Below are 23,230 nucleotides of genomic sequence, written 5' to 3'. Positions count from 1 at the left end.
AGAGATAATACGATTGCTATCACATTTAACGCGACCATTTAGTTCGCCCCGGACCTGGTCCAATTTCCTTCCGTGTGATGAGGCCCGAAGCAAAAACAAAAGCACATAACGCCCACGGCCAGAGAGAGCGAGAACGGGGGCGGGGAGGGGTGGGGGGGCACTCACGTGCAGGCTCGGGTGGTACGTGAGGATGCCGTTGTCACACAGGGTCACGTACTTCTTCTTCCACTCCTTGTTCAGCGACTTCCCGCTGCGCTTCAGCAGCATGCCCTGATGGATGGCAAAGCACGCGGTCGCGACGCGGGGGGGGGGGGTGTGAGAGCGTCCATACTAAGAGCTGCTGCAGTTGCGCACGCGGCGCTCGTCCGGCTAACGCAGCGTTAACGGCTGCCCATGGGGCAGGTGCTTTGCAAGAGCCGGTGAGGAAATGCATTGCCGCCATTTTCATCAATTGTCACCGTCATCATCAGCCAGGGACTGTGTGTTGTTGTCTTGGTGTGAGGTAAGTGATTTGCTGACCTCTCCCTATACTTGACACCCCTATCGGTATTTTTTGTATAGTTTGTTATTGTAACTTTCTAACCCGTCCCTATTGGACAGTTGTGAAAAAAGCAGTGTCATAGCTCATCGGATTTCTCCAGCATAAATGCAGATCCCAATTGTGAACCCACCGCAATCATGTCCCGTCATTCATCCCCCGCATGCAAGCGAATAGAACCGCTCCATGTCCGCCGTGCACACTCTCTCGGGTGCCATACCAGTCTCGACCGCTGGCCATCATCCCCCTTCTAGCGATGTGTCCTGCACCCAAGCAAACTTTTCTTTTTAGCAGTCAACGTGAGGTCTTGAATTTGCATTTGTTCAACGATCCACGTGTTCCTCTTTTTTTCCACCCACCGTAATCCACAGCATGCGTCTCTACGAGCCTCTTTGCACACTGTTGACATTTTGTTCTACAGTAATTGTCAGCCTGTGTTTCTCTTTAGTAAATTACCACAAGTAGCATACACTAATGAAAATCCTTTGTCTTTAAAAACATTGGTTTAATGGAATTTAATTTATTCTCAAATACAACTTTCATTACCAAAAAAAAGCACCTTCTATATTCATTCAAATTACTCGGTGATGCTACATTTGCAGTGGTGCTTAAGCACAAAGAACAAAAAAAAACCTCACATTCGACAATAACAATGCCTTAAAAGATAAAATGCCCAAAACATCGCCTCTCTCATATATATAAAAAGCAGTGTTATTGATGAATGGAGTTCTTTCCCGATATTTATGCACAGGTTTTATGGAAGTCTAATACAGCAGTTAAAGGCGCATATATAGAATATATTTCACAAAGAAATTGGACAAAGATATATAAATGAATAAAAATACAAAAACAGTCGGGCGCGTACTGCACAAATTCCACGCGAGAGCAAGAAGTGTGCAAGCGCGCGGCATCGCGGAATCCATTATCTCTCGGCACAAAGGAGAGCGGCGCACAACAAAGTCCACTGAACCTTGAGACAGCTCCAACAAGTCCATGTTATGCTCGTCAGATCTGTGATCCCCATCTGCTCATTAGCATTTCTCGTTAGGCCCTAGCGTGGCTAATGCGTCTCCGTTTAACCCCCCTCCCATGACACCCAACCCAGAGAATAATGCGTCCATTGTGCCGCCCCCCATCGGTCATTTCCAGCCAGGCGGTTGCGAACAGGGCCTGGAGGGCTCCGATTCTCACTGCGGCCCGCGCACACGCCGGAGCAGCAAACATGAAAAAGATGGGAGGTGGCGGGGGGAGCACATCATAGAAGGGAGGTGGCACGGGAGAGGGTGCGGATGGAAGGGTTTGGAGTACAGGCAATAGCGTGAGCACCGATCCTACCGAGTCTCCCATCAATCTTCCGTCTCTGGTAGAATGTTATGCCTGCAGTGCACCACCTCATTCACTATCTTCACTCTGCAGCAAATTAATACCACGAATGCCCAGTGCAATCGCCGGCTGGTCTTGGACTTAACGATCACGAGTTCCACTTCGATGTTTTTCTACAATGCGGCTCTGCACATACGGGGTTAGCGGTAGTTAATGTAAAATGTCGTTCTTGCTTCTTACCAAACTAGACTATCAGTTTTTTCTTAAAGGTTAAAGATTTTTCTTAATCCATGATCACAGACTATGCAGGGCTTTTGAATGATTATTGGTAAAGTGAGAAAGCAGTCAACTCGCATGAAATCATGCTGCATGGCATTTTATGATGAACATATCCTTTCCGCATTCAAACCAGGTCTGAAAAGATCTAATTTTCAATATTTTAAGTGCTATATCAAGCATAGCATTCCGTTCATCTTATCATAACCTTCAGGGCACAGAAACCTCAGAGCTCCAACTTTATATCAGCGTTGCACTCAAGAGGTTTCTCACTGTGCCTGCCAGGCCACGTATAATAAAATACATCTGTTCCCACTGGTCAGCAGTTACAAGTGTGTGTACCAAGATCCCTCACATTGGGCCCACGTGTCTGCCAAGACCCATGGGCTGAGAAAATGATGTGGCCAGGGAGGGGGTGGGCATTTGATCATTCCACGCATGCATTTACTCCGCCTGTTTCACTGGCCCTGTAATTGAGCCTTCAAATGTGTTTAGAAGCCGATGAGAGACAAAGGAGAATCCATTAAAGGGATCCCATCAGAGGGTTTGGATGGGAAAGGGCAATTACGGAAAGGCACGGGGCACAATAAGGAAGGAGGCATAACTCAGGATCACACACTTAAGCTCTTTAGCCTCCGACGTAGCTGGACTGAAATGTCCTCATCTTGACCGAACCAACCACGCTATGAATGCCAAGCGAGTGTGGTAACGCCGCAAGTTCGATCACACGTGAGCTGCTCTAGTAACAAGAGAAAAACACAAAGGGCTCCGTTAATTTTGGACTTGAAGATCACTTGCCAAGTACCGTTATTTAACAGAATAATATATTGAAGTTCTGTAAGAAGTGCTCAGGGCACTTGATCGTGATAAAAGTTACATATACGGCCTTTTGTCTATGGCGTGGTAGCCTTGAAATGGCGCACAATCAACACCTCTAAAACAGCCACTCCGAAATTAAACATGTTTTCTCAATTAGGTATACAGAGCCCCTTAACGAGACAAGAAACTAATTCATAAATAATACAAAACAGGACAAACAAAAATGACCACAATTAAATAGTTCACTAAACAATTAAAAGAAAATATATAGTTAAAAGATAGCAATTAAAACATAAATAATGTGTTTGCTAAACAGCAGAATATGCTTACCAAGGGCAAGTGTTGATGGTGGAATGGGGCATCAATTAATTAGTTGAATGAATTGACTAACAAGAGGAGAAATTGTATTCGATAATTTTAAGCAGCATACCAACACGTGTAAAAGAGAAATGTTCAATTAGCGCATGTTGCATGCAATGACATACTGAAAAAAATACCATGGAGAGTGATGTGGAAAACCAAAAAAAGAAGTTCATGCTTGGAATTACATTGGGAGACGAAGAGCAACACATGAATCAGAGAACAAATAGAAATTCGAGACATCTCACCGACTTCTAAAAAATTAGTTCGAGTGTGGGCATAACGCATCACTAGGAAGGACAATGGCTAAGACTGGTAATGGAATAGCAGCCAAAGGGCAGAAGATGCCCACGATGATGGCCACTGCAGAGACGGAGTGACTACATCAGCCCAGGTGCAGGGGCGAAACGGATTGTGGCATCGCAGGACCACGTGGGTTGGCGACTGTGTTGGGAGGCCTCCACCCAGCATCGCCGGAGCTGATCATGCTGAACAAAATAATACGAAAATGGCTCGGACCGGACTCCTCTTGTCCGTGTACGCTCGGGGCGAGGCGTATCACGGCGAACAGGCTAGCAAATCGGCGTCGCTCACAACGGAGCGGCACGATCGAGCGAGACAAAAAACGTGACGACTACGCACAATGGCCAGGTCGACCGACAGCATGGAGGAGACGCTGGAGAGGCGTGCGCACACACAGCTTGTGAAGCGCCGCCGCTCGGATTTGCATGCTAAAGGCCGCCGTGATGAATGGGGTCGCCGGGACCCAGGGCAGCAGTGGCTGCCTTTTCGCCGGTCAATGGCAGCGCTCGCAGGGTGAGAATAAAGGGGAGTTGGGCCCTCTTGCTGTGAGGAAAACGCCTGCCCAGCTTTCTCATGGCTTCAAAGCAGCGGCCACTCCTCCTCTGTCATGTGCCGCATGCCATCACGGGGGCTAATCCACCAAACAAACAAACAGTTCCAAAGGTCCCCTGCTCTTCACCCTCTCTCCACTCATCGCCCCTTGACAGGAGGGAAGGGTGGTGGCTGCCACGGCCAGTGCTGGGGTCAGGCTGGGGTCAACCCAGGATTAAAATAATGCACGGAGATTGATTGATTAGTGGGTGCCTGTGTCTCCTTAATTGCACTTCATTAAGGAAAATTAAATCAAATGTTTACTCAATTACTTGTTTAATTTTAAAACAAATCTCCTTTATATTCTTGGTTCTTTCGGTAAAGTCACGTAGAAGGAAATAATAAAATAATATTAATATAAAACAATCATCATCAGGTGTGAAATCCACAGCAAGAAAATTTGAAACGTCGTGAGAATTTTTATTGTTTTATATTTATATTATTTTATTATTTCCCTTCTACGTGACTTTACCGAGAGAACCAAGAATATGAATCCCTGCAGTCACGAAAGCTTTAAATCGAAATTCAAATCTCCTTTGTTACCGTTTGCATTAAGTGGTTGGTGTTTTCAGTTCAATTTTTTGAAAATAATTTCTAATGCTTCAGACCAAATACAAAATAGTGCTGCATTCCGAAGAATATGAAGCAGTCGCATAGCAAACAGAGGCTTCATCTTAACAGTGCGTTTCACCAAACTGTAGCTTGACCCAGCGGGGTCCATTAGGTGAACCCGGCGTTGATTTAACACGCGTCGGAAAAATAAAAACAAATTCTACTTTCAAACTACAGTCGCATTACCGACTGCAGCGAGGCAAGACGGCGCTCAAGCAGGCGTGGCTAATGGATATACCCGCCTGCAATTAGGCAAGATTAATCCAGAAACGTAATGGCCTACGGGAGGTGATTAATACGGCCCCGGCCTTAATGGCCTCGCGGATTGGGAGGTAGAGCAAGGATTGCGTTGCTCCATTACTGACACCGGCGCCTTCGATTTCCCCACCGCCCCCCCCAACCCCCACGCGTGACGCTCGGCGGCGGAACGCGAGCGGTGCGCAGCCACGGTGAGCGACGCAATTAAAGCCGTGATTGAAGAGGCGAGCGCGGCACGGTGCTCGGCGAAGGCGGGAGAGTTAATCGCGGTGCCGGAGCGATTCGCGGGCGCGTAATGGCGTTCGCCGAGCCCAGATGGAGGCCGTTAGGAGCGGTGCAGCGAGTGGCGAGGGCCATGTTATAGCCACGTGTAATCGCTGGAGGAGGGGAGAGGGCCCCTTCCTGCCAGATGGCGGCAGAGGGTTCCAAGGGCCGATATAACGCGCTGATTAAAACTCGGGGTGCCTCTGATGGCTCCAACAGGTGGAGTGCGAGCCATCTGGGAGCCACACATCAGCCATGGACGGCACGCGATGATCGCCGCCCTCACCCAACACCAAAGCGACCGGATAAGTCGCAACAGGCTTCTCCTGATTAAAGGCCGGGTTTGTTAACATAACCGCGCCGAGGCATCTAATGGAGGTTGCTCGGAGGGTCTCTTAAGTTTTTAACGGTCCGTCCATTAAGCCGAGCATCTCCTTTAATTACTGCCAATGTGAACTCCACAACGACTGCCATCAGGCCCGCGTTAACTGTCGGGCAACGCTCTTCTCGTCAGCTGTCGGAGAGGGCACTTGGAAAAACAAATTAAGTGCGTGAAATGCCTTGTAAATAAAATATAAACCCGAGGATAAAATATTTAATGTATAATTATACAGCAATCGAGCTAAGAGTGCAGAAATAATTGAAAACGAATTTCCAAAGAATAGCAGGAATTGGTTTTGATAATCAAAGCAAAGTTACATTACTCTAATAATACAAAATAACTTTAAAACCATACCAATCATTTTTGCAGGACAAACCAAATGACAATATTGCTATCGCACCGCTTGTAAATGTTCCCATCTGGGGTTAAGCTGGGGTTCCATTTTGATGCCTGAACTCATCAAGGCCCTGAACAATAACTGGGCATCCAGCTGTTCCCCTGTTCAGATGCTGGTGCCAGGGTGAGGTAAGTAAAACAACTGCAGTGGGCACTGCACAGATGTTGAATCTTGCTCTGCGGTAGGTTGCGCGCTAATGCCGCTTGAAATTAGTTCATCACTGCGATATTAACGTGGAATCTCATCACTTACCAGTTGCATAAAGTACCTTGAGCAAGAGAAAAGTTAGTTTTTGCAAAAAAAATGTGTGTAAAAATGGACAAATTGGAAGAAATCAGACAATGATTCACCTCCATAATGGCCGGCAAGTGCATTTATCTAAAATATGTTTTATTACAATCCAGCAGGGGCCAGGCAGTGTGAAGGGGTGAGTGCAAGGCACCATCCTGAGGTAGAATCAACCATTTAGTACTATTTTGGTGAACTATTTTGGTGAAAGTTGGGCTATAACACCGGCACAACATAACCTACTCTGGCGAATGTTGTCTCGGGGTCTTCAGCGTAAACTGCGCAGAAACAACCCCCTCTTGTCTCTATGCACAGAACAATGCGGGGAGCACAACAACTATGAGACTAGCAGGATACGGGCCCAGGCCCTCGGCTCATCGGCAGACAAAATGAACCAATAAGACACCTTCCAAATGTCTCTGGGTGACTAAGCAATATATAATAATTGAGAAAAGCCCAGAAACGGGAGTTCAATCTCTGGAATGTATCACCAATGTGCAGAGAGGCCACCAGTCCCACCGTTAGTCATATTTATCACAGGGGAGGACACCGCCCCCTCGTGGAAAGAGCTGAGTGACAAGCGAGATTCAGAGCGACCAAATCCTGGGTGCCTCGTTAATTTGTGGGCAGCTTGAGATTACACAGGATACACGGGTGACTTCTGCAAAAGCCAACTTCCACAAACAAAAGAGACCAGTACAACGCTTCTGGAAGCAAGTCAGAGTTTCCTGCAAGGCTCTTGAAATGTATTCTAGGAACTGTGTCTTTTCCGCGTAAGTCATGGATACTGAGTGAAGAGCAGTTAAAATTGCTAATCCTTTGGACCTTCACTATTTCAAATGAAAAATTAGTGTGTAAGTTGACTAAAACCAATTGAGACTCAGGTGCAGGGCTTATGTCATGAAATGATAGACGGTGAGGATGATGATGATGATGAAGATGGTGATGATGGCCACAGAAAATTTCAGAAACTCAGAAAGGGGGCATCCTGTATCACGCACAATCGGTTTGGGGTTTTTTTCCTTGAGGAAAAGTACACCTTCAAGGTTTGCCCATTAGCCAGATGCCGTGGATACGGTTTATTAAATATTTGTAGAAATACGACTCCTGGGATGCGAGCATCAATTCACGAGGAAGAGCCAGCGTACCGTGCGCAAATGCACACCTGCAAGTTTGCGAGTGTTTCGTATATCATCTTCTTGGTTCTTTCGGTAAAGTCACGCAGAAGGGAAATAATAAAATAATAAAAAATCTAACTGAATAAAATACAATTCTCACAACGTTTCGGCCACAACGCAAGCAGCCGTCCTTAGGTGAAGAACAGGTCTGTCGGAAAGACAGGGTCACCACCATTTCCGACAGACCTGTTCTTCACCTGAGGATGGCTGCTTGCGTTGTGGCCGAAACGTCGTGAGAATTATTTTATTATGTTTTATTTTTATTATTTTATTATTTCCCTTCTACGTGACTTTACCGAAAGAACCCTGCAGTCACGAAAGCTTTAAATCGAAATGTTTCGTATATGATTGCTCTTGATCGTTCTCTCAACTACACACACATGCTCCGCTCATCAGCACTCTTACTCACGGGCACACGCACGCTCTCATTTCCGCACTACAACATGTTCTCTCTATTTTAATGCCTGCACTGCAGCACTTCCCATTATTTAAATTTCACATAGTAACTGCAGCAGTCTCAGCTGCTGCCTCCGTAGGACATTAGTGTTAATGCCTGAGTGGGTGGAAGTGCTCGGCATTATACGTATGTATGTTGAACTTCTTTCGCACCGTACGTAGCCAACCGTGTTCATCAGAGGTGCGGAGGAAGGACAACAAACTAAACACAAAAAGCAATTCTAAAAAAATGTAGTTTTCAAATAATATTTAGTTTTCATACATGGCGCTATCATCATGGATGATGTGGCCTCCTGCACTCAATGTAACCAATCAGCGTTAAGTTCATTCAATAATATTCATAATGTGGATTGGCAACTAATCGTGTTTCACTCTCGCATCAATCACAATTGAAAACATTACACTAAATTGCTTTATGCAGAATACACTACGTCAGTACACATTGTCATAGACATAGATGAATAACTGTTGGAAACCTCCAAACGAGAACCTGATGCACTTGGCCGGCAATTCTGACAATTGGCCTGGTGCTTCACGACGGCACGCGCGAGTCACCTGTTTAATTGGGATGGCTCTGCCGCTGCCAATGTTGTCCGACTTTGCCTCCACACTCTTCTTCTCCTTCTCCGTGTCGCTGCCCTTGCGCGACTGTAAGGCACAACAGGAGCCGGTGAGCGTCGCTACGGCGCGACGGGTCCTGCCGAGCGACGGCGACGCTGCCGGTGGTGGTGGCACTTCGTGCCGCGCTCCAGTGGAACTTGGGGATGGCTCTACTTGGAGTGAGGTGGGTGCACACCCTGGGCGGCTACGTATGTACGTATGTTGAACTTTTTTCGCACCGTACGTAGCCAACCGTGCTAATCGGAGGTGCATGGGGAAAGGACAACAAACTAAACACAAAAATCAGTTCTAAAGAAATGACTTTTCAATCTAGATTTAAAATTGCATAGCTCCAGTGGTTTCCTAATGTATCGGAAGGGGGAGCGTTACAGATGGCCGCAGAAACGCATCTCAAAGCGTGCAATGCAGTGACCATCTTTGTTCAATGGTTATCCATAAGCCGCTGCAAGGATGAGTGGAGTTCACGTGATGGTTTATGCTCCTTGACGAGATCAGCAAGTTATTGTAGTTCATTTGTGACAAGCACTTTGTCTGTAATGAGTGTGGCCTTATAAGGTCACTGCACACTGTATCTACCGATTGCTGTGTGTACACACTGAAACAGTTGGTAAAGGTCTAACTTTCGTGCTTTTGCTTTTTTTAATATATCTTTTTTAAAGATGGCAACATGGCTGGTTGGCACTGAAGTGTAAAATCACGTAAATTATCGGCCCAGATTCCCATGTTGACCGATTGTTCAATGTGATCATCGCCAACAGGGGGCCCAATCAGCAAAAGGTGACAATGGGATTCAGGGCCTTCACCCCTATCAGGTGTCGACTCAGCCCAGTCCCAACATTCACATGTGGTCCATAAAATGAGTAGGGTTGGGGCCGTATGTTACTCGGTATTGTGTCTGAAGTATTGCTCCATGTGCTTGGAGCTCCTTCAGGAACTGGCATCATGCCAAACAACAGCTATATGGCACAACCACAAGTTATCAGTAATCAAATGAGCACAACCATCGTGAGAGGTCAATAGCCATCATCGTAGGGAGAATGGTCGCAACCACAACAACTGAGCAGGTAAGACACTGCGATTCCGACTTGGAAGATACGGTGCATAGACGATGTGCGTCGTTGTGGTGGCACGAACGGCGGTACCGTGAAGAGGTTGGAGCGGCGCTTGGACTGCTTGCGCACGGGCGTGGGGGTGCCGGAGGACACGGGCAGTGGGTCGAGTCGCAGCTCCTTCTGGCTCGTGCTCGGAGTGGACGGCACGGAACTCGAGTAGTCGCTGAATGCCCCTCCCCCACCCACCACGCTACCGCTACCGCCACCGCCACCATTGCTGGCCGGAATCTGCACGCAAAGGGAACAGCAAAGAAAACACCAATATTAAGGGTCTGTAATTTCTCAGACTGATTCTGGCCCATCTGTGTATTTTTGAGTATATATGTGCGAGTTTTCTCCTAGGCCAAAACAAATATTAAATTACAAATTGACCAAAGATCCCAAGCAGGAACCCATACAATAAGTCCATATAGTCAGCGAAGCATTCCTAGGCAAATGGACGTTTTTGTTCATGTTAAAACCTCTGACCAATTCACTCAGAATGCACCTGATCTTCTCAGATCTCGGAATCTAAGCATAACTGAGCCTGGTTAGCGTGTGATTGGGTGACCACCATGCAGGCCAGGTTGTTATCGGCTGCTGTGGGGCTACGTGGTGGCCAGTAGAGGGCCGTGTAAGATAACCCGTTGTCATACTGAACACGTCTGTGCTATCACATCTATTTTCCCCAACTTCACCAACCCACATGGACCAGCGTGTTGCAGCGTGGGCATATGACCCCTGCGACCCGCACGGCATGGGGAGGGGCCCTCGTCCAGCAGTGGATAGACAAAAGGGCTGTTACATTGTTATGAAGAGACAGCACGACCTGGTTGATGTGCACGGAGGGGATGGCGCCCGTGCTCATGTTGGTGTGGCTCGGAGAGTTGGGCAGGGACTTGCACTGCCCAATAGAGAGCTGCTGTTTCTTTCTCATCGCCACGATCTTCTGTGCAACTGGCATGATAAACAAATAGAACCTGTCAGCCAAATCCATGATGGGAAGAAAAAAAACACTCGACAATTCTGCGGAACTGGAAACTGCAATGGTTGGGAAACGTGACGTGGAATGGAGCCCTATCCAACATTGTCTGGAAAGGCACGAGAGGTCAAAATAAACAGGAGAGAACGACCCGAGGTCAATTATAATGATCGTATTTACTTTATAAACCTCCCTTCACATCGAAATATCTCAAATAATAATCACACTGAGAGGGGAGGCAAAATCCAATTAGACTACGAGAAAAGCTAGTGTCCTGATATGTTTTTTTTTTATATATTTGATTTTATTTACTGAAAGAACCAATAATAAGTCGACATTATAGACTGTCAGTATGCTCACTCAGGTTAAGAACCAGGCTGCAGTCTACATTATAGACTGCCAGTACGCTCACTCCATTTAATAACCATTGCTACAGTCTACATGACAGACTGCCAATATGCTCACCAGCTTAAAATCAGGCTACAGTCTACATTATAGACTGCCAGTACACTCACCAAACTTAATAACCAGGTTACAATCTACATTATAGATTGCCAGTACACTCACTCCGATTAAGAACCAGGCTACAGTCTACATGAGTGGTTTTTCTTATTTTTCTTTTTTATCATTTTTATTCATTTTTTCCCCCCGATCTACGTGACTTTACCGAAAAAACCAAAGAATATGGGTAGGGATTGTAGGATTCCACAGTCTGGGTGCATAGCAACAGCAGAACGCACAATCACCCGGCGTCTTTGTACGACAAATGTGATTTACACAGAAGAGTAATCCTGCACAATGTACGACAACGACTGTCAAGGACACAAGCAAACGTCAAGACAATCAACAACATTGGCATCCATGGTGCTCCTATGACTACCGTGCTTAATGAATAAATTAATAAATTAACTGAGAGCCTATTGGTTGGAAAGTTTCATGCCTCTAAGCCATCCTGCACGAAGAGTCATATTTTAAATATTGTATAGATAAGAGAGACCACGTTGGTAACGTTTATGGCACGGCGTTATCACCAAAACCAATTTTTTTTTTTACTATTTTCTGGGTTATCAAAATTTGTCTTGAAAAATACATGGGGTAACTCAATGGGCGCTCATGTAAATCTAAATAAACAATTTGGCTGCTAAAACCTGCTCGTATTATTTAAATGGTTATGTGGCGATAGAAATTGTATCCTTTGCAGCCGTAAAGAATGAGCCTGCGCTGCCACCTTCTGGTCGAGCGTGTGTACACTGAAATTTAACGCTGCGCAGTGCAGCGTCCATTATCTCTGAGCAAAGTGTTGGTGATACAAATACCGTACTCATTGTTTTTTTCGGCAACACAAGCGATCGTCATCATGATGATCGCTTGTGTTGCGTTCGAAACGTTCGAAACGTCGTGATTTATTTTAATTTTATTTCGTTACATTTTATTTTATTTCTACACACGTGACTTTACCGAAAAAAAACAATGAGTACAGTCATTTCTGCAGTCACGAAAGCTTCAATCCTATGATACAAATATACCCTCTGATGAACAGTGCGTAAATACTTGCGCTCGCATGTCCTCGCAACGATGCCAATGAAGCGATTTAAGTACCACGCTGTGTAGACATCTCTCCAAAGAGATAACGATAAAGTTACATAACGATCGCGAAATTCAGCTTGGATATGAAAAACAAAGGGAGGTTCTACAGGTCTTCTGTGGGGGGGTGGGGGTCATTGCCCCGATACTGCAGAACGACCCTCGCGGCACACGTCTATGTATGGCAACGTTGCTCTCTGTTCTTAAAGAATTCCATGGAACAAATTCTTACATTATTTTCAGACTCTCCCAGCAATACGGCTGGGTTGGCGCCACAACTGGACAGTTTAATTGGCATTTTGGAAGGTTACGATTTCAAATCCCATTCTGGTGATAAGTCTGCCCATCATCATTCAGAGGTTGCTAATTAAAAAAACGGGTACCACTTTGTAGGAACGTCAGCAGTGCTTTTCCATGAGACAGTCTGGCCCTGACAGCAGCAATGTGGAATTTCCATCACTGGCCAGAGGTCACTTTTAGATATGAACACTGTCCCATGATAATTTGAGCATGGAGGCATTATAAATTGACTGGCTAAATTAGGGGTCAGAAACCTGTGGCTCTTGAGTCGCACGTGACTCTTTAAGGACTGCACATTGCGGTTTTTGAAATGTAGATTTTTTTTTTACCGAATAAAAAAAATGGCTCTTCTTATTTTGGTTGCTGACCCATGAACGTGGAAGTCCAGTTCACCATGGGCAGGGATCGGCAACCTGCGGCTGCGGAGCCGGATGTGGCTCTTTAAAGACTGCTTCGTGACCGTTATTTATTCAGGACCGTCTCGTATTCGCACGCATTGCGGCTCTTGAAATGTTGAGTTTTTTTTGTTAGCAAAATAAAAAAAAATGTCTCTCCTTGTTATTTTGGTTGCCAACCCCTGGGCTAAATGATTTACATCGCCACTTGATAGTGGAGTTAAAAATAAAACCCGCAATTGGAAAAAAATCGTAATGTACACAAAAATGGTTTTGTACATATGCCAAGTTGTATTTATACAAAGTTTCTGTGAAAATGTATTGTTGACGCAAAGCACCAGAATGGCCATATACAGCATAAACAAAGGCACGGCTCACCAATAAATACAACGGTGCCTCGCTCAGACAGTGTTGACACTGTTTGTGTTGCATGTGAACAAATGGCCTCTCTACGAGCTGTAAATCGCGAGAGCCGGGCTGCCAGAACACAGGCCAAGGACAGGCTACGACCCCCAACCCCCATCTTACAAACAACCACACAGCTGACTGAGATTGCAGCACACTCCACTGCCTTCTGCAAAGGTCCTACAGTGGTATGTGTACTTAGTAAGGCCTGACACAATACGCAAGGGTGAGCACCACAGCGCACCGCTTTTGTAGATTGTTCGCAACAAATGTGAAAACAACCATACCAGGTACTCAATTAAGTTTGAACTGACCTCATAAGAGGTCCAGAACAAATGGACATGAAAGTTAAATTATTTTATTGTTGGACATGCAAACATATTCAGGAGCTCAATGCGTGTAGCTTGGGTGTTCCTCTTCCATTGAAGGAGTGCAGACGACTGGTTTACAATACTATATGATCCATAGTTTGGGTTGCATGGCCACATCCGCACTGTGGCTTTCTATTCCAACACGTTCCTTCGGAGTGGGCAGGTAGGAACTTGGTTGGACAGCGCATTCGTGCACGACAGAAAGCTCGCGGTCACGTGACGCACTTCAACCAATCCGGGAGCGTACATGTTTGGGAGGGGCTATGCACGACAGACAAATAATCCCTGGTGGGCAGTGTGGAACTGTTGTTCCTACCTGTAATATCTACGTCTATAAAATGCGTGAAAATGAATGCATTTGATCAGTGACTGGCTCAGAGCATTGCGAGAGTGACTTGCGTTTACTGCACTAGCTCTCTGTGAAGTTAATGGAGTCGGCTTCAATTAATCTCTACAGACGTGGATTGTGCAACAATAAACACAAAAGGGTCAATTTCAAAACATTTACCACATTTAGGGCAATTCACCTTTGTGGCTTCTGGACAAGTGTTTTCCAGCAGCATTTGCTTGACGTGGGAAAACTCTGGGCCAGTTTCAGATTTCTAATTCTCATCAGCTGTTAAACAAATGCTCCTGGGTTGCCTGATGACAGAGGCAAGAGCCCTCCTTGAACCCAATGGAGCCTCTCCACCGCAGTACAGCAAATACGTACAAATCATTCACTGCAAGGGGTGAACGAAGGGTCCCCGCAACAAAGCTCTTTCTCAACGCCAATTTCAAATCCCTTCATGATTGCGTCTCGGAAGCGCCCCCGACCACTCGCCGTCGCCCACCATCCTGGAAGATGCGCTCCACATTGAGGCCGTAGGTGGCGCACGTCTCGTAGTAGGTGCAGCGCTTGAGGTCGTTGGAGAGCTTGCGGGCGCGGGCGTCGTCGATGACGCGCGGGTTGCTGGCGCTGATCGCGTCTGTGGGTGCGGAGGAGAGAGCGACAGCGCCGGCGGTGACCTCGCTTGAACGACCCGCTGTGATGACTGAGTTGCGTGGTTGCAGGCCACGGGAAGGTTCGTGTCGAGTCATTTTATTAATGGGTGGAATGAGAATTCTCCGTGTTTTGCGTGGGTGCGTGCGTTGTATTTTTTCCATTTCCCCCCCAAACAAAACCCTCCCAGCATTTGTGTCCAATCCAAACGACGTGAAAACGAAGGTATGAATCACTTGCTTTGGAAAAGTGCGCATCAATTTAAATGCAAGGATCACCGCAGGTTTTCTTGTATTCAATCATCACAATGCTACAGCGAGGGGTCCCATCAAGTCATGAACGGCTGTCTTAGCAGAGGATTCTATTGGCGTGCGGAGTAGCTCGGTGACACACAAAGTAGTCGGGAGAAGACTCTCTTAAGCAGACATCTGGGGCAAGGCCGTAGCCATGGAGTCAACATTGGAGGGGACCAAATCTTCCAGGGGGTCTGGGGATTCCCCCCCCCCCCCAGAAAAAAAAATCTACATTTGAAAACGAATTTCCTGCCTAAAATATCAAATTCACTAACACATAGGATGGACTTTTATTTATTTTTTACAATAATATCTAATAGTGCATTGTATTCCATTCCTCTGTTTTTATTTTTTACCTTTTCTTGTTTCATTGTATGTAATTGCAGAGATTAGGGATTAACAAAGTACAACCATAACCACAATCACATAAACAGAAATCTATTTTATAGCAATATATTCGGGGGGACATTTTGAGAATATTTGAATATTGGGGGGGGGGGGGATATTGGGGGGGGGATGTCCCCCCCCCAATATCTATTATAATTACGGCCTTGATTTATGGTGACCTCCACCGCCATTCCTGACGACCCAACAGCGTGTGGGATAAGATTATCAAAATCACAAGCACACACATTGTACACTAGGGGGCACAGTTTGTTAATATACGCTTCTTAAAATCGCCACACGTTGATTAACACCGCTGCTCTGAGAATTAATATTTCAGTGAACTCTGCAGGATAAGAATGGATGGAAAAAACGGCACCTTGTGTACACTTTTAACGATACTGATGTTGAAAAGTCCCTTCCAGTAGGGTCTATTTTAAGTATAAGGCCGCATAGTGTTACGGGATACCGAGCAATAGCTACACAAGTTGGATACAGACCTCTAGTTACCATTATTATTTTGTGACCACCAATAAGTAGATTTAACACTGCCCACAATAGGCTTACCACTGACCACTTTTGTTGTCACAAACATTAAAGTGGGTCCTTCCCTTGGAGAGCACTGACCACTAAACAGTGAGGATCTTACTCACGCACGGTGAACCGTGAGACTGGGTTTAGGTGAATGGGAGGGGTCATGGGGTAGGGGTCATGGGGTAGGGGTCACGAAACAGGGGTCATGCGACAGGGTTTCATGGAGCAAAGGTCGTGGGGCAAGGGTCACGGAGCAGGGGTCACGGGGCAAGGGCCACAGGACTGTAGGGAGCAAGGGGGTCATGGGGCGGGGATCACAGAGCAGGGGTCACAAGGCAAAGGTGGCCGTGCCACGGCCCGGTACACCAGGTGGCACTCGTGCCTCCTCACCCTGCGTCCCCACGAGCAGGAGCGGCAGCTCGGAGGTGTTGCGCACGTTGGCGAGGCGGCTGTAGTAGTTGTAGACCGTCTGGAAGCTGATCTCGTCCTCCAGGCTGAACACGAAGATCACGGCGTCGACCCACGACGCGAACTGCAAGGGCAAGCGGGTGAGGCGCAGGCAAGCGCGCGGCAGAGCCACGCACGCGTCCGCGCGGCAACAAAGACGTCATGCAGGCAGGCACGCTGCCTCAACGCCGCTCTCCATTAATAAAATATGAGCCTTGACACACGGTGCGCACATCACCTGCAAGCTGCTAGATTTCACTCTCAGTCAATAAGGTGCTGCATCATCATTCAAACACTGGTTGAGAATGCACATGCTTCGTACACAAGTATGTGTATTAAACCTCGCAGAACATCATTTATGTAAAATGTGTGAGTCTGAACCTGAGGATGAAGCTCTGGGTCTAAGAGTCTGGGCACGACGATGTCTTTGGTTATACATGTTACAGTCGCTTGCATAACCCTTACACAAGACAATTTGCATATTTTTACAAAAAGGGATCAATGATTTATCTTTTGTGAGAAAATAAACATTATTGCTTGTTATAGATCGTTCAGACCCAACCACTGGAACGGTCAAGGTTTGTACGACTGTGAAGGTTTTTCGCTTTTGTTCTCTGCAGCTCTCCGATGTTTTTTCGGGTGATACCACGGTTGTTGTTCGGCGCAATGTCCGACGTTTCACTCCATGTGCCGGGAACATGCCTGGAAGCGTTGAGTAATGCTCGGTGGTCAAATGTTCTGGTCTCTCGTGCTTACATTTCAACCACTTGAAAGAGAGTTTGTGTGGAGATGTGGTGGCCAGTGGAGGCTGCCAATTACCTGGGGCTCTGGGGGACCACCTTCATCCCGGATGAGGAGCAGGTAGCTCTGCCCGTCCACAATGATTTCCTTCTTGAAGCGCCCGCCTGCCAGTGTCAGACAGCCACACGCACTTCGCTTAATGTCAACAGTGCCCAGACGCCATTGCACAATGCCAGTCATTGTTTTGCACAGCCAGGCCAGCTACAGACTGCACTATTGTCACACACTTGATGGCATGATGCCCACAAAAATGACACGTATTATATTTATATTGCACGTGACTTTAATGGTGGGTGATTGGTAAAAACTAGAGCGCAAGTTGAATTATTTTCGTCTTAAAAGACGGCATTGTGAATGTTAAGAAGACCACAATGCATGATTGAGCAACGTCGGAGGATCGCAGAGAAGAAGGTGGGAGCCTGTCAGCACCACCAGGGGCCAGATTATACTTCCCCACATGAGGCGCATTGATGGTTTGACACGTAGAAAGCATAGCCCCCTATTGGCACAACAATGCCTAATTACAGAGCAGGTGCTAAATCATCTCGTGTCTGCCTACAGGGGCAGCTGCCACTGGGGGTGACCTTTCAAATATTTGAGATGAGATGTGACACAAGTCACTTATCGCATGCAACGCGAGTTGAGATGCCCTGGCATGAAGGAAGGCGCTATAGCAAACCAAATTTATTTCAATATAGCGTGGGTGGGGGCCATGCAGTCGCATGTCAAAATTATTATTCCAAATTTTACAACGTTAATGTTCTTTTTTTAAAATCTTTAATCTTTTAAAAATGTTTAAAGATAGTTGTGCAAAAACGAGTTCGGACGTGTAGTTTTAAGTCGAAAAGAAATAACACGAAGCAATACTTGTCTATAAACCTCCTATCACGACCACCACCTCCCACAACCAGCTGCTCTGCCAGCTCTTGTTATCTTCTGTATTCACGTTCTGGCAGATGTGGCTGCATCACAGCCGCAATCACATTTGAGGCAACGCTGGAGAAAACACGCGTCTCTTTTCATTACACTTCCTCTATAACCTGATTTCAGTTGAAAGGGAAAAAATAATAATCACAGGTTAGAGAATGTATTTCTCATCCTGCCAAATTCTGGCCATGTGTATTTCTGGTTGTGTAATGACGAATGGCATCCTCTGCTGAAGTTTATTCGTACATTCACAACTGAACTCATTTAAAAACCCACTTGGTGTCAATTTTCTCAATGCCCTCCTACTGTCTGCGAATTTCTATTTTTACACTTTCCTGTTCTCGTCTCAGAGCCTCATGCGGGGGGGGGGGGGGCTCTTTAATCAGCGCATTGGCGCGGAAGTCACGCGCGCAAAATGCGATTCAATGCGCACGTTGCAGTCGACAGTTCTGTTCTCGTGTAATGAATGCGATGGAAACGTGTCAATCGGAATACGTATTTTAATGAATGTCAATGAAGAATATCGCATTAGAACATCTCCCTGCTCTCTTTGCTCAACCCATGCACGATTCTGTCGCTGGCTCAATCACAGCTGCTCATGGGCCACCTGATTTGTGATGTACAGTGTTAATCATGACATGCACGACGTGGTGTAGATATCACGCCTTCCCCACTGAACGCAAACCGGGTTGAGGGCCTGCAGTTCTTACATCTCTAATTGAGATCTTTAACAGCAATGCCGTTTTTATTCGTCACTATTCTTTAACGATGTTTTTTACCCGTCTCAGAGGGGAGGGAGGGTTCGCGTCATATGAAAGCAGCGTTTAATTGCATGCAGCTACATTGCTTTGTGCCAAGAATACTTTGAGGGAGTCCGAAGCCTGTGTCCTCAACGGCAGAGAAAACCAGCACGAGGAAGCAGGCGCAAAGCACGATAACCATGACGGCACATGCTTTTGTGGCTTTTAAAATGTAATATTACGTTTTTGTTTCAAGCAAGTAATTTCCAGTGTTTAGCAGAGGTGGGACAAAGTCATTGTTATGCAAGTCCAAGTCGAGTCGCAAGTCATCAAATTCATGACTCGAGTCTGACTCGAGTCCAAGTCACATGACTCGAATCCACATCTCATAGGTGGGACAAAGTCATTGTTATGCAAGTCCAAGTCGAGTCGCAAGTCATCAAATTCATGACTCGAGTCTGACTCGAGTCCAAGTCACATGACTCGAGTCCACACCTCTGGTGTTTAGTGTCCATCAATGTGCGATGGGTAGAGTGTGGAATTCTTTGCAAAAATGAACTTCCCACTCCCTGCCATGCCATCAGGCACATTTCGCAGCCAGGCTCGGCTTGTGAAGCAGGCATCACAGGGTGTTCTGTGAGATCATGATGGACTTGAAGGAAAATTGTCGCCAGAAATTGTCTCCTGCAGCACAATTACCATATGCAACTATGGCAACTCGGTACAGCAACGACATCTTGACAGAGTGAATGTCTAGCCAATGAAAGCAGAGTTTGTTGAAACATTTGCTTGATGAACAATTATTTGCCTACACAGCACACAACCTTAGGCAGTCATCTAACCTGTCAGTGATCTGGAAGTTGCCATCCCATTTTCTTCTAAGAGGATGTAAGCAGCATTCATATTTTGCGAATTATAGGAAAATTCCGAAAATATATATTTAAAAATTACGTGGCAAACAGCTCTGGTGACGATTGTCAATTGCCATAAAATTGCCTCCGTGCATTATCATGGCCAAAAGTGGCCTGTTACCAGGCATCACCAGGTTATCATCCGTGCCTCATTGCCTGCACAGTGTTTGGCGGAATATAGATTTTTTTTGGGTAAACCTGTACATCTTGGGACACTATATTTAATTCAATAAACAATGGGACTCGGGAGAAGGGCATCAAATGAACCCTACGCGACACTCGATTCACATCAATGAAGAGACAGAGAATGTTTTTTTTATCTTTCCCTTGCCGATACTACAACCCAGGGTCACAAGGTGAGCTGGCTGAGCCCAGACTCCATGGGAATTGGACTCCAAGCTGGACGGACGCCATTGCTTTAACTTCAAAAGATTGATTTGTTGTTCTCTTGCGATGTAATAATGTGGTGGCTTCTGCAGTAGCTGCAGTAGCAGCACCAGCAGGGTTCACGGGGGGGGGGGGGGGCACCACTGAGGCAGAGTTCACGGGGTCCTGACATTTGGCCTCACAGCATCAGCTGCACCATCGCATCACTAAGACTTGATTCCAATGAGCATATGCATCTGTTATATGCACACGCACAATACCGTGATAGAGCGGTTTGTTATTAATTCACTAAATTATTTCTTCACGGGAGAAACATATGCCAGGGACTTTTAATGGAATGTTTTTCCTTCCATCCTTTACACAGATTTCTCATAGACTACAACATTGGAAATGTACATATGCACTTAAATAATAACCAAACATTGTCATGGATCTACATGGCAATTAAAAATGTAAATAAATAATTGAATTACAAAAAAACAGCTGTCTCTAACCCATATTGCATAGAGGCAGAGTGGGTATCTATTGCCATGACAACCAAGGGAATGATGTCATTCCTCAGCTTCAGAGACATAATTAGCGCTTAGTGCGCTACCACCTCACTCTTCCCTCCCATCCCATTACCACATGGAAATTCCAAAAGTATGGCAATTTTTATTTTATTTCAATATTTCTTAAATGCGTGTTATATTAATAATGCGGCTGACAGCTAAAGAACCACGTTAATTGTTTCACTGTGATTGCGGCGGCACATAGCAACACACGCACTGCTTCTGCATACAAATCATTACAGCAGAATTGCACTGTGGCAACACGATAAACAGCCACACGGCTAATTTTAATTGGCGTCAATGTTTACTGTCGGGAGGTGGATGCATTATTAATCCAGTCGCCGAGGTCTGTGCATGGCTTAATTAGGAGGCACGCTCAGTCCTCTGCTAAAGAAGTAACTCCAGTGGCTGACAGCCACTTCGAACTATGAACTCTGTGCGTGGGGTGATGAGCGTTTTTACCGTAGTTGCTGATTTAGTGGAGCAATGCTCAGCCCTTTGTTTGTCATCAGAGCAGCACAGCAACATTGGTGTATAATCATACGTAACGGGTTATTTATACATATTTTTAACTAAGGTTTTTCTTTGTAAGGAGTATTTAAACATAATAACTGTGCTTACACTTAGAAGCCTATTCTGAATACGTGTCAAATTCATCAGAACACAAACAATACGGATGTAATTTAAGCAAAAGCAGAAACAGTTCTGAACAACTGCTGATAATGGAATCTGTTAGGATCTCGGGGTAGGTTTAAGTAAAGGTGGCCACTGACAAAAATGGTTCCTCTGATGTCACCTCTCTGAAGAGTATGCAAAATAAAAAACCATGTGATGTTAAAGGTCCCATGGGTGACCTTTACCATCACCCACAGAAATCATATAGAAGACGAGCTCCAACTGAGCACACCCGTGTCCTCCCCGCTTGAGCATTGAGCGCAACTCATCTGAAGCATCCACCCATGTGCTACTGCTGGAAATCCCCGCAGTTGGTCATGGCAGAAGCTTGAGAGAAGATATGCTCAATATGTGGTCTAACCCAGAAGACAACACTTAAATACCGTTGCTGTTTAACTTCATTCCATTTGCCGTGTGTTCTTCGCAAGTAGATGTTCTGTTCAGAATAAGCTTGAGTATAAACGAAGCGTTTGCGCTAAAACAGCGAACGTGGCAAACAGCCGCGCTTGGTCGACTACAGACAACGTCAAGGGTGAGGACATCATCATGCCATGCAGCAGTGCTGAACCCCACAGGAGAAGCAGAACAAGCACCGAGCAAGCCACGAACGAGCGAGCGAGTGAGCGGGCGGCACAAAGCACCGGGTCAGCTTTTCCCACCGACACGTGCGAGACCAAAAGCGGATGGATCCAGCGAAGCTCGCAGCAGCCAGGGCCACTCACAGCACAACCATGGGTCTTGTGCCAAAGCCACACGCTGCACACACGTGAAAACATGGCCCGTGGCAACACACCAATGACATACCCAAGAAAATAAACCAAACAAATCAAATAGAAATACACGATTTTACCTGCTTCCAGCGCTAGAATTAAACAAAAGAAGAAGAACATACATAAATAAGGGCCATGACTCAGATTAAGAGAAAATAAAAGACTGGGATCATGTCACACAGTGGTTGTTTTAAATTGAATGACATCAGGAACAAACAAATGACAGCTGTATTTATAATGCATATCCTATACAAGGGCATATGTAACAGTGATTGATTCAACACAGGCTGATCAGTGGTGAACTCGGGTACGGTAACGCCAGGAGCTGTCTCGCTTCTCGTGGTTACGCGAAGTCTGGCGGCTGACCTTAAACACTCGCCACATCACGCCACGGCACGGTGCATATCAGAAACGAGACGGCAATCCAGCCCAGTCATATTGATCACTGCCTGGGAGATGTAATTTGACGTTAAGACCTACATTAATTGTGCACTTAGTGTGCCGTGGCCATAGTAAAGGCGAGAGAAAGGCGTGTCCGAACTAAAATTTCTCGTGCCGCACATTTAGAACTCAAGTATTGTCGTCTGTCATCCACAGTTAAGGACTCGCACGCGAGAGTGGTGCACACATACGAGCCAAGCCACGTCTGCAGAAAATGCACAAAAGACCAAACGCAATAAGAAGCAACTTTGTGTGGATGCGAATTGAGAATTATAATGCACGTAGGGGTTTTATTCCATTTAACAAAATCCAACTTGACCCATTGTTTAATTCGCTTTTATCTCATGAATTCATCAGTTACGTGGTAACATAATTCCATTTAATACGCAAGTCTTTGAACTCGTAGCAGGTGCAAAAGTGCCTATGCAGATGTAGCACAGAACACGGCGCGAGACAAATAATTGCAATCCCACGGATCTTCTTTTAATAATGAGACCAAATGAGGATGACAGATTGACAGACGCAGAGACAGAGAGACAGAGAGGGAAACAGTAAGCAGAGATGGAACAGCACGTGCGTATGTATGTTGAACT

The 23,230-nt window shown here is 45.9% G+C and overlaps 1 protein-coding gene across 6 annotated transcripts in view; it reads right to left on the bottom strand.

Moving 5' to 3' along the window:
• Window positions 1-23,230, bottom strand: part of LOC144931669 (arf-GAP with GTPase, ANK repeat and PH domain-containing protein 1-like) — a 170,651-nt gene that overhangs the window by 37,327 nt on the left and 110,094 nt on the right. For 2 of the 6 annotated variants that reach the window (XM_078855828.1, XM_078855799.1), the window contains exons 4-11: window positions 22,277-22,288; window positions 17,254-17,339; window positions 16,378-16,519; window positions 14,628-14,762; window positions 10,587-10,714; window positions 9,809-10,006; window positions 8,601-8,693; window positions 166-270 (exon numbers count right to left, since the gene is read on the bottom strand). In XM_078855828.1, coding sequence (XP_078711954.1) covers window positions 166-270; window positions 8,601-8,693; window positions 9,809-10,006; window positions 10,587-10,714; window positions 14,628-14,762; window positions 16,378-16,519; window positions 17,254-17,339; window positions 22,277-22,288 — 899 coding nt within the window. Of the gene's footprint in view, window positions 1-165; window positions 271-8,600; window positions 8,694-9,808; window positions 10,007-10,586; window positions 10,715-14,627; window positions 14,763-16,377; window positions 16,520-17,253; window positions 17,340-22,276; window positions 22,289-23,230 lie in introns of those variants that run through there. The other 4 variants (XM_078855837.1, XM_078855808.1, XM_078855848.1 and 1 more) reach the window with 3 other exon arrangements.

Source organism: Lampetra fluviatilis, chromosome 1 (genome assembly GCF_964198595.1).
Source record: "Lampetra fluviatilis chromosome 1, kcLamFluv1.1, whole genome shotgun sequence".
NCBI lineage: Eukaryota > Metazoa > Chordata > Hyperoartia > Petromyzontiformes > Petromyzontidae > Lampetra > Lampetra fluviatilis.
This window is presented reverse-complemented; position numbering and strand designations above follow the sequence as displayed.